Below are 21,851 nucleotides of genomic sequence, written 5' to 3' on the forward strand. Positions count from 1 at the left end.
CAAAAATCAATAACCCCATTCAATCAATAATCAATAACCCCATTTAATCAAAAATCAATAACCCCATTCAATCAAAAATCAATAACCCCATTCAATCAATAATCAATAACACCATTCAATCAATAATCAATAACCCCATTCAATCAAAAATCAATAACCCCATTCAATCAATAATCAATAACACCATTCAATCAATAATCAATAACCCCATTTAATCAAAAATCAATAACCCCATTCAATCAATAATCAATAACCCCATTCAATCAATAATCAATAATCAATGAGCAGATCTGAGATCCCACGGACTCCTATTGTTCTACAGTGAGAGTGCCGTCCACGGGAATATGAGTGAGCTACACTATAAACAATGCTGGGTTAAAAACAACCCAATCGACAAACCCAGTGGTTGGGTTAAACGTTTGTCCGATGTGCAAGGCAGTTTTATTCAACCCAATTATTGTTTAAAATTACTACATGGCTCGCTTAAAATTAACTCAAAATCAGATACATAATTACAAGAGGCAACAATAATAATCAAAAAGTTAACTTTCAAGTAATGTAATACATGTTTATTGTTTAATTATTATTTGTTAAACGTATTAATAATGTTTGTTTATTAAACATTTTAATAAATATTAATTTCCAACATACTTTGGGTTAATTTTAACAATAGATAAGTTAAATAAAACTACCCAGCAGGTTGGGCACCAGTTAGCCCATCGCTGGATTAAAGCAACCCATTCTCTGGGTTCGTCCATTTTCAACCCAACTTGGGTTGTTTTAACCCAGCATTTTCTAGAGTGCATAAAATCTCACACAAGGAAAGCATTAAGGTGTGTGTCATGATTTGTTTGTATGTGAAGGCTTCACGCAAGCATATGGGATTAATTAAGAGCTCCAGGAGTTTATAATCTCTCATATTTCACTGCATTTCAGTTACTGGTCAAACCTCCCGTTCAAAAAGACTACACTCTAAAAAAAAAACGCTGGGTTAAAAAACAACCAAGTTGGGTTGAAATTTGACTAACCCAGCAATTGGGTTGTTTTAAGCAACATTTAACCCAACCGCTGGGTTAAAACAACCCAATTGAGGGGTTAAAACAACTCAGCCGTTGGGTTAAAACAACCCAATTGTTGGGTTAGTCCATTTTCAACCCAACTTGGGTTGTTTTTAAACCCAGCATTTTTTAGAGTGTAATACTAGGCTATATAAAACTAATACTATATACTATATAAACTATTACTATAAAACATGAAAGACTGCTGCGCGAGATTGCAACATATGGTGGCTTTTTGTTTGAAGTACTTTATCAAAACAAAATTAAATATTTAAGATTGCATTTGTTAGAGAAAAAAGAAAGATGAAAAGTTGGTGAGACTCGCCTGTCATGAGAGAGTAATAGTTCGGGTAGGACAGACTGGGGAAATCTGGAGTCAGGTAATCCACTTTCACACCGTTTTCCACGATCTCTCTAAATCCGGGCAGGTTCTGTAAATCGTCCATGTAATCATAGCGGAAGCCGTCGATGAGAAACACCAGGAGTTTGCGGTCCGCGTCGCAGCAGCGGGACAGGAGGAGGATTAAGCCGAGGATGGATGCGTTCCGCGCGGCTGGACTCATGATGATGCTCCGCTGCTGAGAGCCGAACTGACGGACAGAAGAACACACTCATCTGCTGATTCAGGGAAACGCCGTCCCGATGGGCGTGCACCACTGCATACTTACTGCTGACCTTTTGATTTCGTGCATATATAATGTTCAATTTTCTAATGCCACTGTAGGCAATATAAAAACGATGAAAAATCGATTTGTAGACTGATTACAAATAAATATGTAAAGGAAAAAAAATGCAATCTCTCCTTTTCATGTGTTATTTGTCTTATCCTGTATTGTATTGACACTCATCAGTTAAAGGTAGGGTAGGTAAGAATTGGTTAAAAAAACATTTTTTTTCCAAATTTGTTTAAACGTGCTTTATATATCAATACATAATTAAAATGTAAGTACTTTAAAAAAGAAAGTATAAAATTTGAGTGTCTGTAGACCTCTCACGACTGTTTTAAAGACAGCTCATTATTTCCATTCACTCCACCTTCACCCTTCTGGGCTCTTTCCAAAGCCACGCCCCCAAAACACATGAACGCGCCTCACCGACCAATCAGCTGGAAGACGCATTATTTACCTCAGACAAGCAGTGTGCATGTATTCACATAGTGTCAGAATCATATGTAATAAAACATCTAACTTTATCAGTATGAATATAAACAAATAAGATGTATTTTAGTCCTCACTATCAAGCTAGAATACCGATACTGGTAAAGTTTAAAATATGTTTTTGTTTAATTCGGTAACGAGCTAGTTATATTTATAAGGCAAAGCTAAAAACGGGTAGCATTGAAACATTTTTTTTTCTCCATTAACATCAGTTATACTGTGATGAAGATGAATTTCGTGTAAGATTCATAACATATACCGTGTTTTGCATGTAAGAGTTTCCATGATGAAAGCATTGTTGATCAGTAGCTAAAGCTAACTTAGCTCTAATAAAAGTTCCTGTATGCGGTGTACTCGCTTTTACACATGCATTTTGTTATCTAAAGTTAAATTTTGCGAAATTCAACACAACAGCGATCAACTTGAGCTAAGCATATTGAGTATTTATCATCTCTACTAATGGCTAAGTGTATAATATTGTAACTTTATGCTAAGTAATGTTATGTTAGATATATTAGGCAGCTTCATGTGCTCTTGAGACATGCTTCATGGAAACATAAACCGAAAAAATGTATAATCAAAATGAAAGATTACCTGTCCAGCAGAAATACAGCCAGCAATGAGTCGTTTTTCAGCCCCTTGAGGTCCCTCAGTTCTCGATATTGTTGGAAAGCCACGCCCATATTTACTCACGTTTGATTTCTTTGTTTATCCAAAGGCTTCTTGTGCATTGCCTTCACACGTAGGCCATTAATAAGCGCATTAATAACAGCATTAATAGGTTCATTAATAACAGCATTAATAGGTTCATTAATAACAGCATTAATAGGTTCATTAATAACAGCATTAATAGGTTCATTAATAACAGCATTAATAGGTTCATTAATAACAGCATTAATAGGTTCATTAATAACAGCATAAATAAGTGCATTAATAACAGCATTAATAAGTGCATTAATAACAGCATTAATAGGTTCATTAATAACAGCATAAATAAGTGCATTAATAACAGCATTAATAAGTGCATTAATAACAGCATTAATAGGTTCATTAATAACAGCATTAATAGGTTAATTAATAACAGCATTAATAGGTTCATTAATAACAGCATTAATATGTTCATTAATAACAGCATTAATAGGTTCATTAATAACAGCATTAATAGGTTCATTAATAACAGCATAAATAAGTGCATTAATAACAGCATTAATAAGTGCATTAATAACAATATTAGCATGTGTAAAAGCGAGTGTAAAAAGCGAGCATGTGTAAAAGCGAGTACACCGCATACAGGAACTTTTATTAGAGCTAAGTTAGCTTTATTAATAGGTTCATTAATAACAGCATTAATAGGTTCATTAATAACAGCATTAATAAGTGCATTAATAACAGCATTAATAAGTGCATTAATAACAGCATTAATAAGTGCATTAATAACAGCATTAATAGGTTCATTAATAACAGCATTAATACGTGCATTAATAACAGCATTAATAAGTGCATTAATAACAGCATTAATAGGTTCATTAATAACAGCATTAATAGGTTAATTAATAACAGCATTAATAGGTTCATTAATAACAGCATTAATAAGTGCATTAATAACAGCATTAATAGGTTCATTAATAACAGCATTAATAAGTGCATTAATAACAGCATTAATAGGTTCATTAATAACAGCATTAATAGGTTCATTAATAACAGCATTAATAAGTGCATTAACAGCATTAATAAGTGCATTAATAACAGCATTAATAGGTTCATTAATAACAGCATTAATAGGTTCATTAATAACAGCATAAATAAGTGCATTAATAACAGCATTAATAAGTTCATTAATAACAGCATTAATAGGTTAATTAATAACAGCATTAATAGGTTCATTAATAACAGCATTAATATGTTCATTAATAACAGCATTAATAGGTTCATTAATAACAGCATTAATAGGTTCATTAATAACAGCATAAATAACAGCATTAATAACAGCATTAATAGGTTCATTAATAACAGCATTAATACGTGCATTAATAACAGCATTAATAAGTGCATTAATAACAGCATTAATAGGTTCATTAATAACAGCATTAATAGGTTAATTAATAACAGCATTAATAGGTTCATTAATAACAGCATTAATAAGTGCATTAATAACAGCATTAATAGGTTCATTAATAACAGCATTAATAAGTGCATTAATAACAGCATTAATAGGTTCATTAATAACAGCATTAATAGGTTCATTAATAACAGCATTAATAAGTGCATTAACAGCATTAATAAGTGCATTAATAACAGCATTAATAGGTTCATTAATAACAGCATTAATAGGTTCATTAATAACAGCATAAATAAGTGCATTAATAACAGCATTAATAAGTGCATTAATAACAGCATTAATAGGTTCATTAATAACAGCATAAATAAGTGCATTAATAACAGCATTAATAAGTGCATTAATAACAGCATTAATAGGTTCATTAATAACAGCATTAATAGGTTAATTAATAACAGCATTAATAGGTTCATTAATAACAGCATTAATATGTTCATTAATAACAGCATTAATAGGTTCATTAATAACAGCATTAATAAGTGCATTAATAACAGCATTAGTAAGTGCATTAATAACAGCATTAATATGTTCATTAATAACAGCATTAATAGGTTCATTAATAACAGCATTAATAAGTGCATTAATAACAGCATTAATAAGTGCATTAATAACAGCATTAATAAGTGCATTAATAACAGCATTAATAAGTGCATTAATAACAGCATTAATATGTTCATTAATAACAGCATTAATAAGTGCATTGATAACAGCATTAATAGGTTCATTAATAACAGCATTAATAAGTGCATTAATAACAGCATTAATAGGTTCATTAATAACAGCATTAATAAGTGCATTAATAACAGCATTAATAAGTGCATTAATAACAGCATTAATAGGTTCATTAATAACAGCATTAATAAGTGCATTAATAACAGCATTAATACGTGCATTAATAACAGCATTAATAGGTTCATTAATAACAGCATTAATAAGTGCATTAATAACAGCATTAATAAGTGCATTAATAACAGCATTAATAAGTGCATTAATAACAGCATTAGTAAGTGCATTAATAACATCATTAATATATTCATTAATAACAGCATTAATAGGTTCATTAATAACAGCATTAATAAGCGCATTAATAACAGCATTAATAAGTGCATTAATAACAGCATTAATAAGTGCATTAATAACAGCATTAATAAGTGCATTAATAACAGCATTAATATGTTCATTAATAACAGCATTAATAGGTTTATTAATAACAGCATTAATAAGTGCATTAATAACAGCATTAATAAGTGCATTAATAACAGCATTAATAAGTGCATTAATAACAGCATTAATAAGTGCATTAATAACAGCATTAATACGTGCATTAATAACAGCATTAATAGGTTCATTAATAACAGCATTAATAAGTGCATTAATAACAGCATTAATAAGTGCATTAATAACAGCATTAATTTAATAAGTGCATTAATAACAGCATTAATAGGTTCATTAATAACAGCATTAATAAGTGCATTAATAACAGCAATTATTTAAAATCAATTATTCTTATTATAAAATTCTATGTGTATACATTTATGTGTGTGTGTGTGTGTGTGTGCGCGCGCGCGCGCGCGTGTGTGTGTGTGTGTGTGTGTGTGTGTGTGTGTGTGTGTGTGTGTGTGTGTGTGTGTGTGTGTGTGTGTCTGTATAAGCAATAGTAAGACAGATTCTTGCCCCTTAAATATCGCTGTTAGTCACAGTCTAACTATAATAATGAGCTAGTGTTAAACTCTCCCATTAGAGTTCAGAGGATTCTTAAACCCTCCATTATGCTCAACGAGAACGAGCTCAATCTGTTTTCCTTCACTTCCATTCATTCGAGGATTAATTAACATGCAAATTCCTTCGTTTTAAAGGTAGCTGGCGTGGGTTTTGAACTCAAATAAACCTCGACGGTCCTTTTAAACCAGCTGAATAAAGTTATGTAAAGACAATAACTTGAGCTCTGTACTGACCTCTTGTGTCTGGAAGCTAGTAAAGCAGAACGAGCAGTGCGTTTACTCCTCCACTAGGCTGTGCAATAAGCTCAAGTGTGTGCGTGTGTGTGACCCTGGTTGAACGGTGTGTGTTATAGGGTCATTGATCTGTGTCGAAGGGCACATTACACCTGTGTGTTAACTAACGAGTGTGCTTCATCAGTGGTTTGGCTTTATTCCTCAGGCCAGGTCTTGTCGAGCAATTTAAAGTCTTTATGATTTTTGCTTGGTGTGTGTTAAAATATAGGCTGGAAAAATATCCCACAGATTCACACCGAAGGACAGACGAGCCATTTCTACAGAAAATAATATTAATCTCCCAAACGAGAAACACTCATGATTTCTTCTTCTTCGTAACAAATCAAAAACATTTGTTTTTGTTTTTGCAGTGTTTAAAATGTGTGTGGTGTCCAGTGCATTGTTTATGTGCACATGCGGGTCATTCCTAGGATTCGGTGCCTATCGTGTCCCCAAAAAGTTTTCAAAAGTAACACCATTTGAGCTCTAGACATATTGAAGTAAAAAAAATTATAATAATTTTGAACATTTTACAGCATTTTGAACCACCAAACCACCATTTTTTTCCCTCTTGCGTATGCCATTTTCATGATAAATACACTTTATATATTTTTTTTATTTAATATCTCTCAATGTATATATTTTTTATTCATTTAATTAAAAACCTTCAATATACCCTCAATATATATATATATATATATATATATATATATATATATATATATATATATATATATATATATATATATATATATATATATATATATATATATATATATATATCCTATATAAAGCACTTCACCAGAGAGTAAACAAAAGTCGGTAAAAAAAATGTACTTATCAATTTGATGTGCAGCGTTTCGACCCATCAGCCTGACGAAGACCTTCAGATCAAAACATTGTGCGTTTTAATAAATTCATTTTTGGACGCAGCAGCATCATATAATATATCAATCATATAGGCCTATCATATCATATTCATATCATATCATATCATATATCATATCATATCATATCATATCATATCATATCATATCATCATATCATAAAGCAGTCATAGCTTCTTTGGAGGGAGAACCACTTGGGCAAGTGGGTGACATACTTTATTATTTTCAATGGTATTAATATTGTTACTAATTTTAGCTCTCAGAATGTATGTGGTCAACCTTATATGTTAAGGGTTTTAATGACGGTTTTAAAGACCATGCAATTCTTTATTTGATAAAAATGCGTTCAAAATATCACCATGTTATTATTTTTCCAACCTGTTAGACACCTTTTTTTCAGTTAATCCCCCCCCCCCCCCCCCACACACACACACACACACCAATCATTCTATGAGAATAGGCTACTGATGTATAAATAATGTAGTTCTAAGAAAAACACCTTGAGGCAGTCGTATCTGTTCCTAAAAGGGTGGACATTTTTGATCTTCTATTTAATTTATTTAGTTTAATAAATGATTATTATTTATTTACTCAAGCTGGGCTCGCATAATATATATATTTTTTAAATGTTTCCATAACTCTATTATGACACTATAATAGTGGCGCGAGGCTCGACCTAACGCGGGTCAGTTGTAACCGTAACACACACACACATGCCAGGATGACGACACTGACTGCATTTACTAATTGTCATATCAACATAAGGCTATATAGAGAAAAAATAGCGCCAAAATGTACAAAAAAATCACTGAATATGTATTTTACCATGGCAAAAGTAAATTTCTTAAATACATTTTTCAATTTCTGTTTTTGTGTTAATTTAAAATAAGACAAATCTGATATTATTGTAATCTTATATCTGTTATTGAGATCGTTCTTTAATGCTGATCTAACAGCAGAAGACGCGGTTAAACACCAGTCGCGCAGGCGGGGCATGTTGTCACACTGCTTACAATGAGCCCCTATGAGAACTGTGATATTATAATCTATCTATACTTTTATTAATTCTATTGAGAAACCATAAGAAAAATGTAAATAATGACTGAGAGTCAATGCTCAGAAATTATTCATTAGGCTATTATGTTTTGAACTGCTGTATAGCTGTGTTTAGCGATGTGTTTGTTGTCAAAAAAACCCCGTATTTTATTGATTTTTTTATTTAAAAAAGTTAATAGTTGTATATTATTGACAAAATCTTTTAGTTTGTCTTGTATTTTTTGATTATATCAGGAATATTTTAAGCTGTCATTTGCTCATGTTATTATATAGCCTCCTCCTCCACCTGTGGGGCATGTTGTCACATTCACCTCCATTCTCTCGGGGTAAATCAAGAAAAAACGTATTAATGAAACAAAACCACATAATTGTACTAGACATGTGTGAAATTAATGTGTAAAAATTAAATACTCTGAACCCCAAGAGGCATGGGCGTAGATTACGCGGGGGACGCGGGGGACGTGTCCCCCTCACTTTTAATAAAATGTATTTTCGTCCCCCGCACTTTTACTGGGTCTCACCGATCCTAGACGACCCGTTCCGAGCGGGATTCGAACCGGTGTTACCCTGTGCGGGGGCGGACAAGTTAACAGGGACGCTAACGACAGCCTTCTCTAAACTCGGTTGATAGCGCGCTTCTTGAGGTCAGGGGCAAGTGTATTTACATAGAAACCAATGTGAATACATCAAGATTTAAATTCAGAGACAAAAAATTATCTATGCATGACCTGTAATTTTTTCCGAATCTTAATAAGAGGAGGGCGCTCTCAGAAAGTCCAAAAGTGAATTCGTAATACCCTGTCAAGCTGGAGCTGCAGCTGAAGGAAAACAATCGTTATGAGTGATGAAACGTGACGACGACAATCAGACGAGTGCGACAATATATGCTTTATGTGTGTTTTTTAAGTCATCTCAATGTAGGCTATTTATTGACAATAAAGTATCATATGAATAATGCAGCTTTTTTAATGTTTAGTATTCTGCTCACCACGGCTGCATTTATGTAATCGAAAATAGTTAAAACAGTAATATTTTGAACATTATTACAAATTAAAACCGCTTTTTTCCCTATGTGAATATATAGTAATTTATTCCTGTGATCAAAGCTGAATTTATCATCATTACTCCAGTCTTCAGTGTCACATGATCCATCACTAATCATTCTCAGATGAGGATTTCATAATTAAGAAACATTTATGATTATTATCTGTGTTGAAAACAGTTCCCAAAATGTTGTGGAAACCATGATAGCCTACATGTTATTTTTCAGGATTCTTTAATGAATAGAAAGTTTAATGGACAGCATTTATTTGCATTTATTAAATAAATTATCTAATTTGTAATATAAAAAAGATCACTTGTGATCAATTTAATGCATGTCTGATCAATAAAAGTATTAATTTCACTCTTTTTTAATTTTACCACAAATGTTTAGAAAATTAAGCATCACCATGAGCAGCACAACTGATAATAATCCTAAATGTGTTTTGATCATCAGATCCTCATATGGGAATGATTAGTGAAGGATCACTGAAGACTGGAGTAATGATGAAAAATTCAGCTTTGATCACAGGAATAAATTACATTTTACTATATATTCACATAGAGAACAGATGAGTTACATCAGAATATATATATATATATATACATATATATATATATATATATATATATATATATATATATATATATATATATATATATATATATATATATATATATATATACATTGCATAAAATCTATGGAGTCTTAATGCAGAAGTGTTTGTAGTATATAAACCAATCATAAAATTGGCAAAAAAAAAATAGGAGAATAATATTATAGATATTAATTATTGGTTATTGTTCAGCAGTGTATTTGATATCTTGCCCAATTAAAAGCAAGAGATGCGATAAATTATTTTTTTTTTGGTTTAAAAAAAAAAAAATGGTATTACGACATTTCTGTCCCCCTCACTTCTGAAAAGATGGCTACGCCCCTGCCAAGAGGATTTACACAAACTGAGAAAGTCAAAAAGCGTTAGGTTGTGCCCCGCTCTCCACACAACATGCTTTTCTTTTAAAAACGGAGGATTTTTTACATTTTACGATGGCCAAAACTAAGGCACAGAATACCAGAAATGACCCGTTGCACAGAATGCACTTAACAAAACTTTAAAGCTACACTGTGTAACGTTTTTAGTTTATTCTTAGCTAAAAACACTTAGTTCTTTCAAAAAATGTGCTCATTAATGTATATTTACTTCTTTCAAGTAATAAAGTATTCTCGTAAGTTTATAATATGCCATTGAAAATACATACGGGTGAGGGGTTCGAATGCCGGTCGCCATGTTGCTCCTCCATCTTGAAAGTACAGTAGCCAAAGAGGGACATACTCGTAAAGTCAAGCTCCGACTTTCGCGTTTTAACACTCGATGGCACCGTGTCGAATGTGAAGAGGGGGATTGCCGTGTTAATCTTGGACTAAATCAGCCACCGTAGGAGAACTGAAACTAATATTCACTGGATGGTCATATACCTTTTCACCGCTAGATGGGGGAAAATATCACACAGTGGAGCTTTAAAGTGAGATTTACCCCACATTTTGTGTGATTACCTAGACTGTAAAAAAATATGGACAGTGTCTAACAGGGCAATCCACCTGTCACTCAAAGTGGCCACGCCCTTAATTATGCAGAACTTTAAGGCTTTATATAATGTAAACGAACGAGTTATAGATAAACTCACCCCCCTCACAGTTGTCATGAAGGTCAAAATTAGCCGTAAAGACCAAAACCACAGTTTGTACCAGGCTGTAAACATGTTTTATTCTGCTGTAAAGTTGGGCATTTTAACATGAGGCTCAATGAGATTCTGCTCCTTCTGGAGCCGCTCTAGTGGCCAGTTGAGGAACTGCAGATTAAGTCGAATTGGCTTCAAGAGAAACTATGGGAGGTTGCTGCTTGTTATTTACACGTGTGAATGACAGATCTGATGAGTTTAAGTAAACACCAGCCGTTGTTCAACATGAGAGTTGATGCAGATGTCAGTGCTATCGATGTGATGTATGCAGGAAATCTAAATTATGACCACTCTTATGGAATATTACAGTTCAATTGATTTATCCGCTCACATCATTATTGTTTTAAATTCATGTAATCTTGAGTCAGAATATCTTCCTCTCCCTCTTCATCTCTTCTCTGATGACGAGGGCGGGGCCACCTGTCACTCACATGAGATCCACCAATAGCAGACCACAGCCGTCCAATCAATCCCCCACAGACTAAATCAAGCCCCGCCCCACATTTGTTCTTGTCTGAGAAGCGTTTCACAGAAGCGAAATAATAGAAAAAAATGAGCAAGAGACATGAGAAAAGAATTGCCTTCCAACATCTAAACTAGTCAAAAGCAGATTTTGATTAAAAACAGCCACAAAAATAAAAATGACTCGAATATATAAATCCAAACAGACGAAGCGATTCTTCAGTTTCGTTACGGAGCAAACGACCCAACTCTGACCCAAACAGTGCCGTCTGTCATTTATTCTTATGATCACATGATTCGTATACACCAGAATCTTGAGGAAATCATTACAGAAGCCCTTGCATATAAAGATCACACACACACACACACACACACACACGCACATGATCTGGGACTCGAATACACAGCTGTAGGCACGAGACAAGCAGGACACACACATCTTTACGTTCACATACAGTAGAAACAGACATTAATAAAAGGTTACATTTTTCTTTAAAAAAAAAAACAAAATCATAAAAACAAGTGCTTTGTCATAAAAACCACAAATTCACACAGGATGTCCTGCATTGTCATCAGCACAGGGCCTATAATGTAAAATGCCATTTTGCGTAAAGGTATAAAAATATATTCGCTCGCACTGACGGTCTTAAGATAAGTTAGATTATGATGTGCATATGTTCTTTTTTTCAAGAGCAGGCTCATAACGTCTATCCTTGATTGCGAGCTGCTGAAGTCACTGGTCACTTTGGGCCAGTTCTCCTGCATAAGGTGCTCGGGCGGTTAAAGGCAATTAGGACAATTGGGACAAAAATACGACCCCTCCTATACACACACACACACACACTCACACATACACACTCAGAATGGCTTTGGGATCACATGTCACTGCGCTCACAATCTCCCTGAATTTAAGCTCACGGGTCACTTCCTGTCTGGGAGGATTGGTCCATGTCTGTCCTGTGAGCTCGTAGGTCCGTTCCCAAAAGCGGTGCTAGTGTTCCCCTCCTGACGGGACGAGGTGCGGCGCATCATCAGCAGCTCTTGACGGACGGTTTGGACACGTCCGAGGTCTTCATGATGACGCTGGCGCGGTTCTCGTGGGCCGCCGGCGGGGCCGAGGCTCCGGGGCCGAGGGGGGGCGAGGGGAAGGGGGCGAGCTTCCAGGATCGTCCCGTCGGAGAAGGGAGCGGAGTCTCGACAGTGGTTATCTTGAAGTTGGGCTTGTCGGGGGAGATGAAAGAGGACATGCTGGGCAGAGGCATCCGCGTCTTCTGGTCCTCGAGTCCAATAGTGTGGCCTGAATGCGCTGCAGGGCAAAACAGAGACGCGTCAGTGATCATCACGCTACAACAAACAGCAAATGCTCATATTAAACACTCGTTTGCTATACAATACACGGGGTTTTCAAACTTTTATATAATAGGAAAAAAAATATATGGGCGTAGGTTTAGGGGGAGGAGGCTACACTCTAAAAAATGCTGGGTTGTTTTAACCCAATGTAGGTCAAATATGGACTAACCCAGCGATTGGGTTGTTTTAATCCTGTGGTTGGGTTAAATATTTGCTTAAGACAACCCAATCGCTGGGGTTAAAACAACCCAACTGCTGGGTTAATCCATATTTGACCTACATTGGGTTAAAACAACCCAGAATTTTTTAGAGTATATATATATATATATCTAAAAAATTCTGGGTAAAAAAAACAACCTAATGGTGGGTTAAATATGGACTAACCCAGCAGTTGGGTTGTTTTAACCCCAGCGATTGGGTTGTCTTAAGCAAATATTTAACCCAACCACAGGATTAAAACAACCCAATCACTGGGTTAGTCCATATTTGACCCAACATTGGGTTAAAAACAACCCAGCATTTTTAGAGTGTATTTATATAAAAGGCTCTAAATCCATCTGACATTTTTCTTTAAAATAAGCGTTTTTGTCAGGTCTCCATGTACAGGTTTCTGTTCAGACTGACAGCGCTTCAGATCAATGATTATCTAAAAGCATCGCTCCTTCTGAATGGGCTGAGGCTGCGATTCAGAGGGTTTAAAGTCAAACTGTTTTATGAATGTATATTATATGCGGAGAGCATTCACTCAGCATTGTCATCTAATTTTTGACTAAAGTAGCTTTTAGGGGCTGAACTCTTCATACATTATATATAACAAAAAGTCACATTTATTATTTGAATCAAAATTTAGCTTTATATACTTTTGACCATTTTTATTTATTTTAATATTTCAAAAAAATTAAAATATCTATTTATTTACTATAATCAAATGTTTTTAGTGATGCATTTTCTTTCATTTTATTTATATTGTTTTACTTGTTTTTGTTTTTTACATGGCTTTATAATCAATTTGTTATTATTATTTTAACAACATTTAGTTTAATGTATTATAATTATTTATTTATTTATTTTAATACTTTTTTACATAAATACATATTTAAATATGTTTTTTTAAATATCTATTTATTTATTGACTATAATCAAATGTTTTAGTTATGTATTTACTTTAATTTTATTTTTATTATTTTATTTTTTCCACATTTATTATTTGAATCAAAATTGAGTTTAATCAATTTTATTTATTTATTTTTAAATAAATAAACATTTAAATGTTTTTAATAAACTATATATTTATTTATTTACTATAATCACAAATAGTAAGTTATTTGATAGTTGTTAGTTATGAATTTACTTTTTTATTTTTACACGGTTTTTAAATCAATTTGTATTCATTATTTTAAACAACATTTAGTTTAATCTATTATAACTGTTTGTTTTTATTTATTTATTTTAGTACTTTTTTATTTAAATTAATAAATAAATATTTAGATTCGTTTTTATTATAATATAATTTTTTATAGACTATAATCAAAGGTTTTGTTAGTTAGTTTTTTATTCGTTTTTACTTCACACGGTTTTAAAATAAATTAGCATTTATTATTTTAATCAAAATGTAGCTTATTCTTTTATAATTATTTATTTTAATATTTAAAAAAAATACATATTTGATTTTTTTTATAAATATCTATTTATTAAATGACTATAATCAAATATTTTCATTTTATTAGTATTATTTTATTAGTTTCTCTAAACTCCCTTTCGGCCCTGGGGCTCCTGGTTTCACAAAATGGGGTTTCTTAAATGCTAGTCATTATAATAAAAGTAACGAATAAGTAAAAATAACATCTATAAATAACTGTTTAAAATGAAATTAAAACATGATGAAATCTGTCATGTGACGTGACCTGACACCTGAACTGAACAATCTGTCAATATTTTAACCAGGAAATATCAGTATATATTTTCATGAATTACAACCTGAGGCCGTCATAAAAACACACACTTCCTTCTGTTGAGATGACGATAATCCCCGCCGCACACACACACCATTTCCTCCCTCACACACAGCTTGATGCCTTTGATTGTTCTCTGGAGAAGCTGTGAGACGCTGGCCTCATGTTCAGACTGACAGCTCTCTCTACTGCGCTTCACATTAATGATTATTTATAGCTATGATTATTATTTATAGCTCCTATTGTTTTTCCTGACAGAGTTACTCCGACAGACCGGCTATCATCAGACTGCAGGACCTGCTGGCTTCCTGACGCCACGTGAGCGCAAACTTATCACAAAAACTCAAACTGAGGACAAAAGATCTTCAAGCAGAGCTCAGAAATCCTCCAAGTCCAGCATTCAGGCAGACGTAGAGTCCGGTGTGAGTGACACGACCGCTCGAATAAACCAGGAGATTTACACAGAGACAAAAGAGCTGAGCATATAAAACCAGCCCTGTTCAAAAGGTCATGACCCTTGATTCTTAATCCAGTGTGTTCCCTGATGATCCACTGCTGTGTGTGTGTGAGAGTGTGTGTGTGTGTGTGTGTGAGTGTGTCGTTCCCTGATGATCCACGGCTGAGTGTGTGTGTGTGTTCCCTGATGAGCCACGGCTGTGTGTGTGTGTGTGTGAGTGTGTCGTTCCCTGATGATCCACGGCTGTGGTGTGTGTGTGTGTGTGTGTGTGTGTGTGGTTCCTTGATGATCCACGGCTGTGTGTGTGTGTGTGTGTGGTTCCCTGATGATCCACGGCTGTGTGTGTGTGAGAGAGTGTGTGAGTGTGTGGTTCCCTGATGATCCACGGCTGTGTGTGTGTGTGTGTGTGTGTGTGGTTCCCTGATGATCCACGGCTGTGTGTGTGTGAGAGAGTGTGTGAGTGTGTGGTTCCCTGATGATCCACGGCTGTGTGTGTGTGTGTGTGTGTGTGTGGTTCCTTGATGATCCACGGTTGTGTGTGTGTGTGTGTGTGTGGTTCCCTGATGATCCACGGCTGTGTGTGTGTGAGAGAGTGTGTGAGTGTGTGGTTCCCTGATGATCCACGGCTGTGTGTGTGTGAGAGAGTGTGTGAGTGTGTGTGTGTGTGTGAGAGAGTGTGTGAGTGTGTGGTTCCCTGATGATCCATGGCTGTGTGTGTGTGTGAGAGAGTGTGTGAGTGTGTGTGTGTGTGTGAGAGAGAGTGTGTGAGTGTGTGGTTCCCTGATGATCCATGGCTGTGTGTGTGTGAGAGAGTGTGTGAGTGTGTGTGTGTGTGTGTGAGAGAGTGTGTGAGTGTGTGGTTCCCTGATGATCCATGGCTGTGTGTGTGTGAGAGAGTGTGTGAGTGTGTGTGTGTGTGTGTGAGAGAGTGTGTGAGTGTGTGGTTCCCTGATGATCCATGGCTGTGTGTGTGTGAGAGAGTGTGTGAGTGTGTGTGTGTGTGTGTGAGAGAGTGTGTGAGTGTGTGGTTCCCTGATGATCCATGGCTGTGTGTGTGTGAGAGAGTGTGTGAGTGTGTGTGTGTGTGTGAGAGAGTGTGTGAGTGTGTGGTTCCCTGATGATCCATGGCTGTGTGTGTGTGTGTGAGAGAGTGTGTGAGTGTGTGTGGTTCACCAGCCATGGGATCATCAGGGAACCACACACAGGATTAAAGGTCCACTATGTAGTATTTTTGCAGTAAAACAGGATTAAGAATCTTTTTTAACAGTTCATTCACTTTTTGAACAGGTCATTCTTATAAATTCTGCTTATATTTTATGTAAATATCTCATTCAGGACAGGACTAAATAAAAAGCGACATGCATTTTGTTTGATCCCTCTTATTTTCACAGATTCTGCAAGCGGTTCAGTCTTTCTCTTGCAACTGTTTATACACACGTTAGTTTTGAAGCCATGAAGTTTGTGCTTTTGCAGGTGAAGCAAACCCCCCCTTCCCTCAAAGCCAAAATGACATTTCAGTCAGCCCGTGAAAGCTGACGACAATCCTCTACAGTAATTCTTTGCGTGAATCACAGTTTCTATCTTTCTAATTCAAAAGAAGTTCTCTAGCAAGCCACAGCACATTTGCCGGAATCAGCCCCACGTCACTCTCTCACTCTCTCTCTCTCTCTCTCTCTCTCTCTCTCTCTCTCTCTCTCTCTCTCTCTCTCTCTCTCTCTCTCTCTCTCTCTCTCTCTCTCTCTCTCTCTCTCTCTCTCTCTCTCTCTCTCTCTCTCTCTCTCTCTCTCTCTCTCTCTCTCTCTCTCTCTCTCTCTCTCTCTCTCTCTCTCTCTCTCTCTCTCTCTCTCTCTCTCTCTCTTTTCCCCTCGTCTCGTTTTGCATCAGAGTTCTGAGGTACAGGAACTGAAACAGGGGGTTGAGCGTGTGTGTCTGCCAGGTCAGATTTACCCAGATACACACTGGAACTCGCATGTGTGGACAGATACTGTGTGCTTGCAAACAGGAACTAGGAAAAGCCACAGCCTTTCAGGCATGAAATGTTGAACCACAAGACCAGTTAGTTGTGTGGCTTTAAACACATCTACACTATGTTGCCAAAAGTATTGTGGCACTTCTCCAAATTTCTGCGTTCAGGTGTTCAATCTCTTCATGGCCACAGGTGTATAAATCAAGCTCTCGGCCTGCAGACGCTTCTACACACATTAGTGAAAGAATGGGTCGCTCTCAGGAGCTCAGTGAACTCAAGCGTGGGGCCGTGATAGGCTGACACCTGTGCAATAAGTCCATTCCTGACATTTCCTCACTACTAAATATTCCACGCTCAACTGTTAGTGGGATTATAACAAAGTGGAAGCCATTGGGAACAACAGCAACTCAGCCACAAAGTGTTAGACCACGTAAAATCACAGAGCGGGGTCAGCGCATGCTGAGGGTCACAGTGAGCATTAGTCTCCAACTTTCTGCAGAGTCAATCGCTCCAGACCTCCAAACTTCTGTGTCCTTCAGATGAGCTCAAGAACAGCGTAGAGAGCTTCATGGAATGGGTTTCCACGGCCGAGCAGCTCATCCAAGCCTTACACCACCAAGAGCAATGCAGAGCGTGGGATGCAGTGGAGTAAAGCAGCCGCCACTGGACTCTAGAGCAGTGAGACGTGTTCTCTGAGCGACCAATCACGCTTCAGTCGGACAATCCCATGGACGAGTCTGGGTTTGGCGGTTGCCAGGAGAACGGGACTTGCCTTACTGCATTGGGCTAAGTGTAAAGTTTGGTGGAGGGGGGTTGTTTTTCAGGGGTTGGGCTTGGCCCCTTAGTTCCAGTAAAAAGAACTCTTAATAATTCATCAAGACATTTTGGACAATTTCACGCTCCCATCATTGTGGGATCAGTTTGGGAACGGCCCCTTCCTGTCCCAGCATGACTGCGCTCCAGTGTACAAAGCGTCGCTCCATAAAGACATGGATGAGGAGTTTGGTGTGGAGGAACTTGACTGGCCTGCACAGAGTCCTGAGCTCAACCCGATAGAACAGCTTTGGGATGAATTAGAGCGGAGACTGAGAGCCAGGCCTTCTCGTCCAACATCAGTGCCTGACCTCACAAATGAGCTTCTAGAAGAATGGGCAAAAATCCCCATAAACACACTCCTAAACCTTGAGGAAAGCCTTCCCAGAAGAGCTGGAGCTGTTAGAGAGAGTGGGCCGACTCCAGATTAAACTCTACGGATTAACAATGGGATGGCATTAAAGTTCATGTGCATGTAAAGGCAGGTGTCCCAAAACTTTTGCCAATATAGTGTATATTGTACCCAAAATCAATAAAATAAAATAAAAAAATTATCTGATCTACTGCATGCACTTAAAATTACAACAAAATATTGATGACTCCTCTTGCACTTGTGTCCAATTAAATGCATTAAAACATTCCTCCTCAGTTCCACCTTTATTTCACTGTGCAAGTAGCAAATTATGTTAAAAGGAAATAGGTAAAGTTCAACTGTACGAGTACAGTAGAGGCCACGTTTTTAAAGACCGTGGAAACCCTGTTTAAAGTATATGACACTGCGCATAATAATTTTTTGTTTATAAGGATATGATAAACAACTGTAAATAGTTATTTTTGAATGCATTCGCAATGCAAAACATTTTAGGTATGATGAATGTTAAAATGAACTTTTACAATATTTGTTTTTTGTGCAAAACATAACAAGGGGTTTATGCATCATCTTTGTATCCTTACGCTAAAAACGGTTATGATTCAAATGTTTTGTAAGCACCAAAATAGATTTATATATTGAGGTACAGTTGCTTTATAATGGATCTGGCACGCTTGTACAAGACTAATTACAAAAAATTATACTCAGGAAATGAGTGGTTTACTCAACAGCTGTGAGAGAGCATCACCAGCACTGATCGTGGAAAAAGCCAAAGTGAGCGAGTGCTTAGATTGGTTAGACTAATTCCAGTAGTCGAAGAGGTCTGAGCAAACAGCTGAACAAGCACCGGCGGCGTTGCTTCAAAGGCCACAAACCCTCTCACAGACCCAAGACAAACACAAACGTACTCTATGCTCATATGCAAATGCATTTTTGGCATGCGATGCTAACAAGCAAACTTCAGTACCAGAGGGCGATAGAGCTTCATATAAATGCCTGTGCCATCAAACTGATAAGATATAAACATGTGATCATTAACTTGCTCAGCAAGATTGCATTTACAGTACTGAAAGACACCATAGATAAAACATGACGTTTACGTGATAGTGCCTCTAGTGGCAATGCTGAGAATGCAACACATATTTTATGAAATAATGGAAAAAATATTTATCTGTGCGTATTTGTTTTAAAATCATGCAATCTTGAGTCAGAATATCTCTTCATCTCTTCTTCTCTTCTCTGATGATGAGGGCGGGGCCACCTGTCACTCACATGAGATCCACCAATAGCAGACCACAGCCATCCAATCAATCCCCCACAGACTAAATCAAGCCCCGCCCCACATTTGTTCTTGTTTGAGAAGCGTTTCACTCGGATATACCTTGTTTATGATTTGACTTTTTTAACTTGATGTGTAATGTTGCTCAGTAACGACGCTCAGTGTTCAAAGCAAAAGGAAATATTTTATTTTAGAGAAATCGTTTTTTTACAACGATTTCAACAAACGGCTGGTAGATACAAACGAGTAAGTGACATCACTAACCCTTAAAATATACATAAATCCCGCCCGCGGGAACACGCAACAAAGGCCAAGTTGGGCTGAGTTGTTGTAGTCGAGTGTGTTAGCTGTGTTTATAAACTCCTGTCATCTGAGGCACTGAGGATGCAGTTGATTCATGTCATTTGTGAAGCGTATGTGCCTCTAGAAATGAGCTAAAGTCGTATGTTTGTGTGAGTCATTGTACACTGGACTGCTTTGCAAACGAGGGTCAGTAAACACACGATTTGCTTCTCAAAGATGGATCAAATCAGACTCTTAGGGCGTTTTCACACCTGAAAGTCCGCACCAAGGTCCGAACCAAAGTTTGTGTTTGGACATTTGGTTCTTTTTGGTTTGCTTTCACATTGCAGTTATGTCAACGCACCAAAGAACTTTACATGACGCACTGGCGTCCTGTCGTCTTCATCTCTGTGGGCTGCATCTTAACATTGATTGGTTTGTTAGCGGACGTGCGTCTGACGTCAGTGTGTTGTCAATTCAGCGTAACTTTGACAAGAATGAATGAACAGACCCATCGTTGCCAATACTGTTAATATTATGGCATTACTATCTGCAGCATCAACTATACTCGAGGTAAATCCACCAAATGAACGTCCTCATTGTGCAAACATTGTATCGGCGCCGACAGGAAAGGAGGAGCTCATAGAAGATATGGCTTTTTAGCCAAACAATGTATTTTATTTTATAGTTATTTTTAAATATTATAATGTTATTTTTAAATTTCATCTAGGCTATATTGGTTATGAAAGGTGCACAGATGTGCAATATATGTCAAAGACATCGAGACAGAAATAATTTTGACCACTTCATTAAGTTTTGTTTTGTAGAAAGCTTTGTATTTTTTATCTTAATTTTAATAAATGTTTCATCGTTTGCCTGAATTTAATAAATAAGCTTAAATAAATAATATAGCAGACAAACCGTGACGGAGTGATCATTTGCGTTGCACATGAACTGGAGCGGTCAAGCAGAGCAGACGCCGTTCACGCGAGCTGACATGACCACACAAGCGGTTCTGTTTAAAATGCTGCGCGCTCCATCACTGCATGTGCTGTGAGTTTAATCTGTGTTTTTTCACTAATCCTACACCAGAACTTCCTGTAAATAGTCTGAAAGTCCGAACTATACAGAAAATGCTTTCAGACAAGAAACGAACCGGACCTTTGTTCAGTTTGGTCCGGACCGAGACTACCTCTTTTCGTCGGACCAAATTTCGTCTGTTTGGTCCGGACCATGGTCCGAGGGAGGTTTCACAGCTGTAATTTTGGTTCGTACCAAACTGAAAAGTCTGAAAATCCGGACCAAACAAGGTAGGTGTGAAAGCACCCTTAGTGATCTAACTTCAGATCCCGCACTTTCTAATGTGTGTTTGCAAATGGCCTTTCTGAATGTGCTAATGTGGCTAAAGCTTCTATTTTCTCTTAATCTGTTCTCTTACTTTTTATTTTTAACCCGAAAATGCTCATCGCCTGTACAATTCAGACGCAAACTAATGACATAGCTCTGATCTCTGCGAATCCAGAGACAAAGGTAACTTTAGCGACTGTGAAGCGTTCTAACCAGCACATTCACAAAATATAACGTGCGGTAATATGAAGTCAAACAGTTGGTATTGATCCATCTTTGGATCTTTCTACACACTCCAAACTGTCGTTTATCAAAACTAGTAGTGATGTGTCGTTCATGAACGATTCGTTCATTTTGAACGAATCTTTATTATGACTCGGGACTACCGAGTTGTCTCAGAGAGTGATTCGTTCATTTTGTGTTGACCGTGCATGCGCATTACGCAACATATGGCCTCTGAATCAGCTCTGAATCTCCGAATGATCAGTTCTTAAGAGTCTGTCGGGTTTGAGTCTTTCGTTCTT

At 36.5% G+C, this 21,851-nt stretch overlaps 3 protein-coding genes across 3 annotated transcripts in view; 1 reads left to right on the top strand and 2 right to left on the bottom strand.

Moving 5' to 3' along the window:
* Nucleotides 1–1,714, bottom strand: part of enpp6 (ectonucleotide pyrophosphatase/phosphodiesterase 6) — a 29,129-nt gene extending 27,415 nt beyond the window's left edge. The window contains exon 1 of the mRNA XM_067458092.1: nt 1,384–1,714. Coding sequence (XP_067314193.1) covers nt 1,384–1,621 — 238 coding nt within the window. The 5' untranslated portion in view covers nt 1,622–1,714. The remainder of the gene's footprint in view (nt 1–1,383) is intronic.
* Nucleotides 1–21,851, top strand: part of gnpda2 (glucosamine-6-phosphate deaminase 2) — a 469,370-nt gene that overhangs the window by 249,556 nt on the left and 197,963 nt on the right. The window lies entirely within an intron of this gene.
* Nucleotides 12,008–21,851, bottom strand: part of irf2b (interferon regulatory factor 2b) — a 42,319-nt gene continuing 32,475 nt past the window's right edge. The window contains 2 exon segments of the mRNA XM_067458094.1: nt 12,008–12,799; nt 12,802–12,817. Coding sequence (XP_067314195.1) covers nt 12,543–12,799; nt 12,802–12,817 — 273 coding nt within the window. The 3' untranslated portion in view covers nt 12,008–12,542.

Source organism: Pseudorasbora parva, chromosome 11 (genome assembly GCF_024679245.1).
Source record: "Pseudorasbora parva isolate DD20220531a chromosome 11, ASM2467924v1, whole genome shotgun sequence".
In the NCBI taxonomy this organism is placed as follows: Eukaryota; Metazoa; Chordata; class Actinopteri; order Cypriniformes; family Gobionidae; genus Pseudorasbora; species Pseudorasbora parva.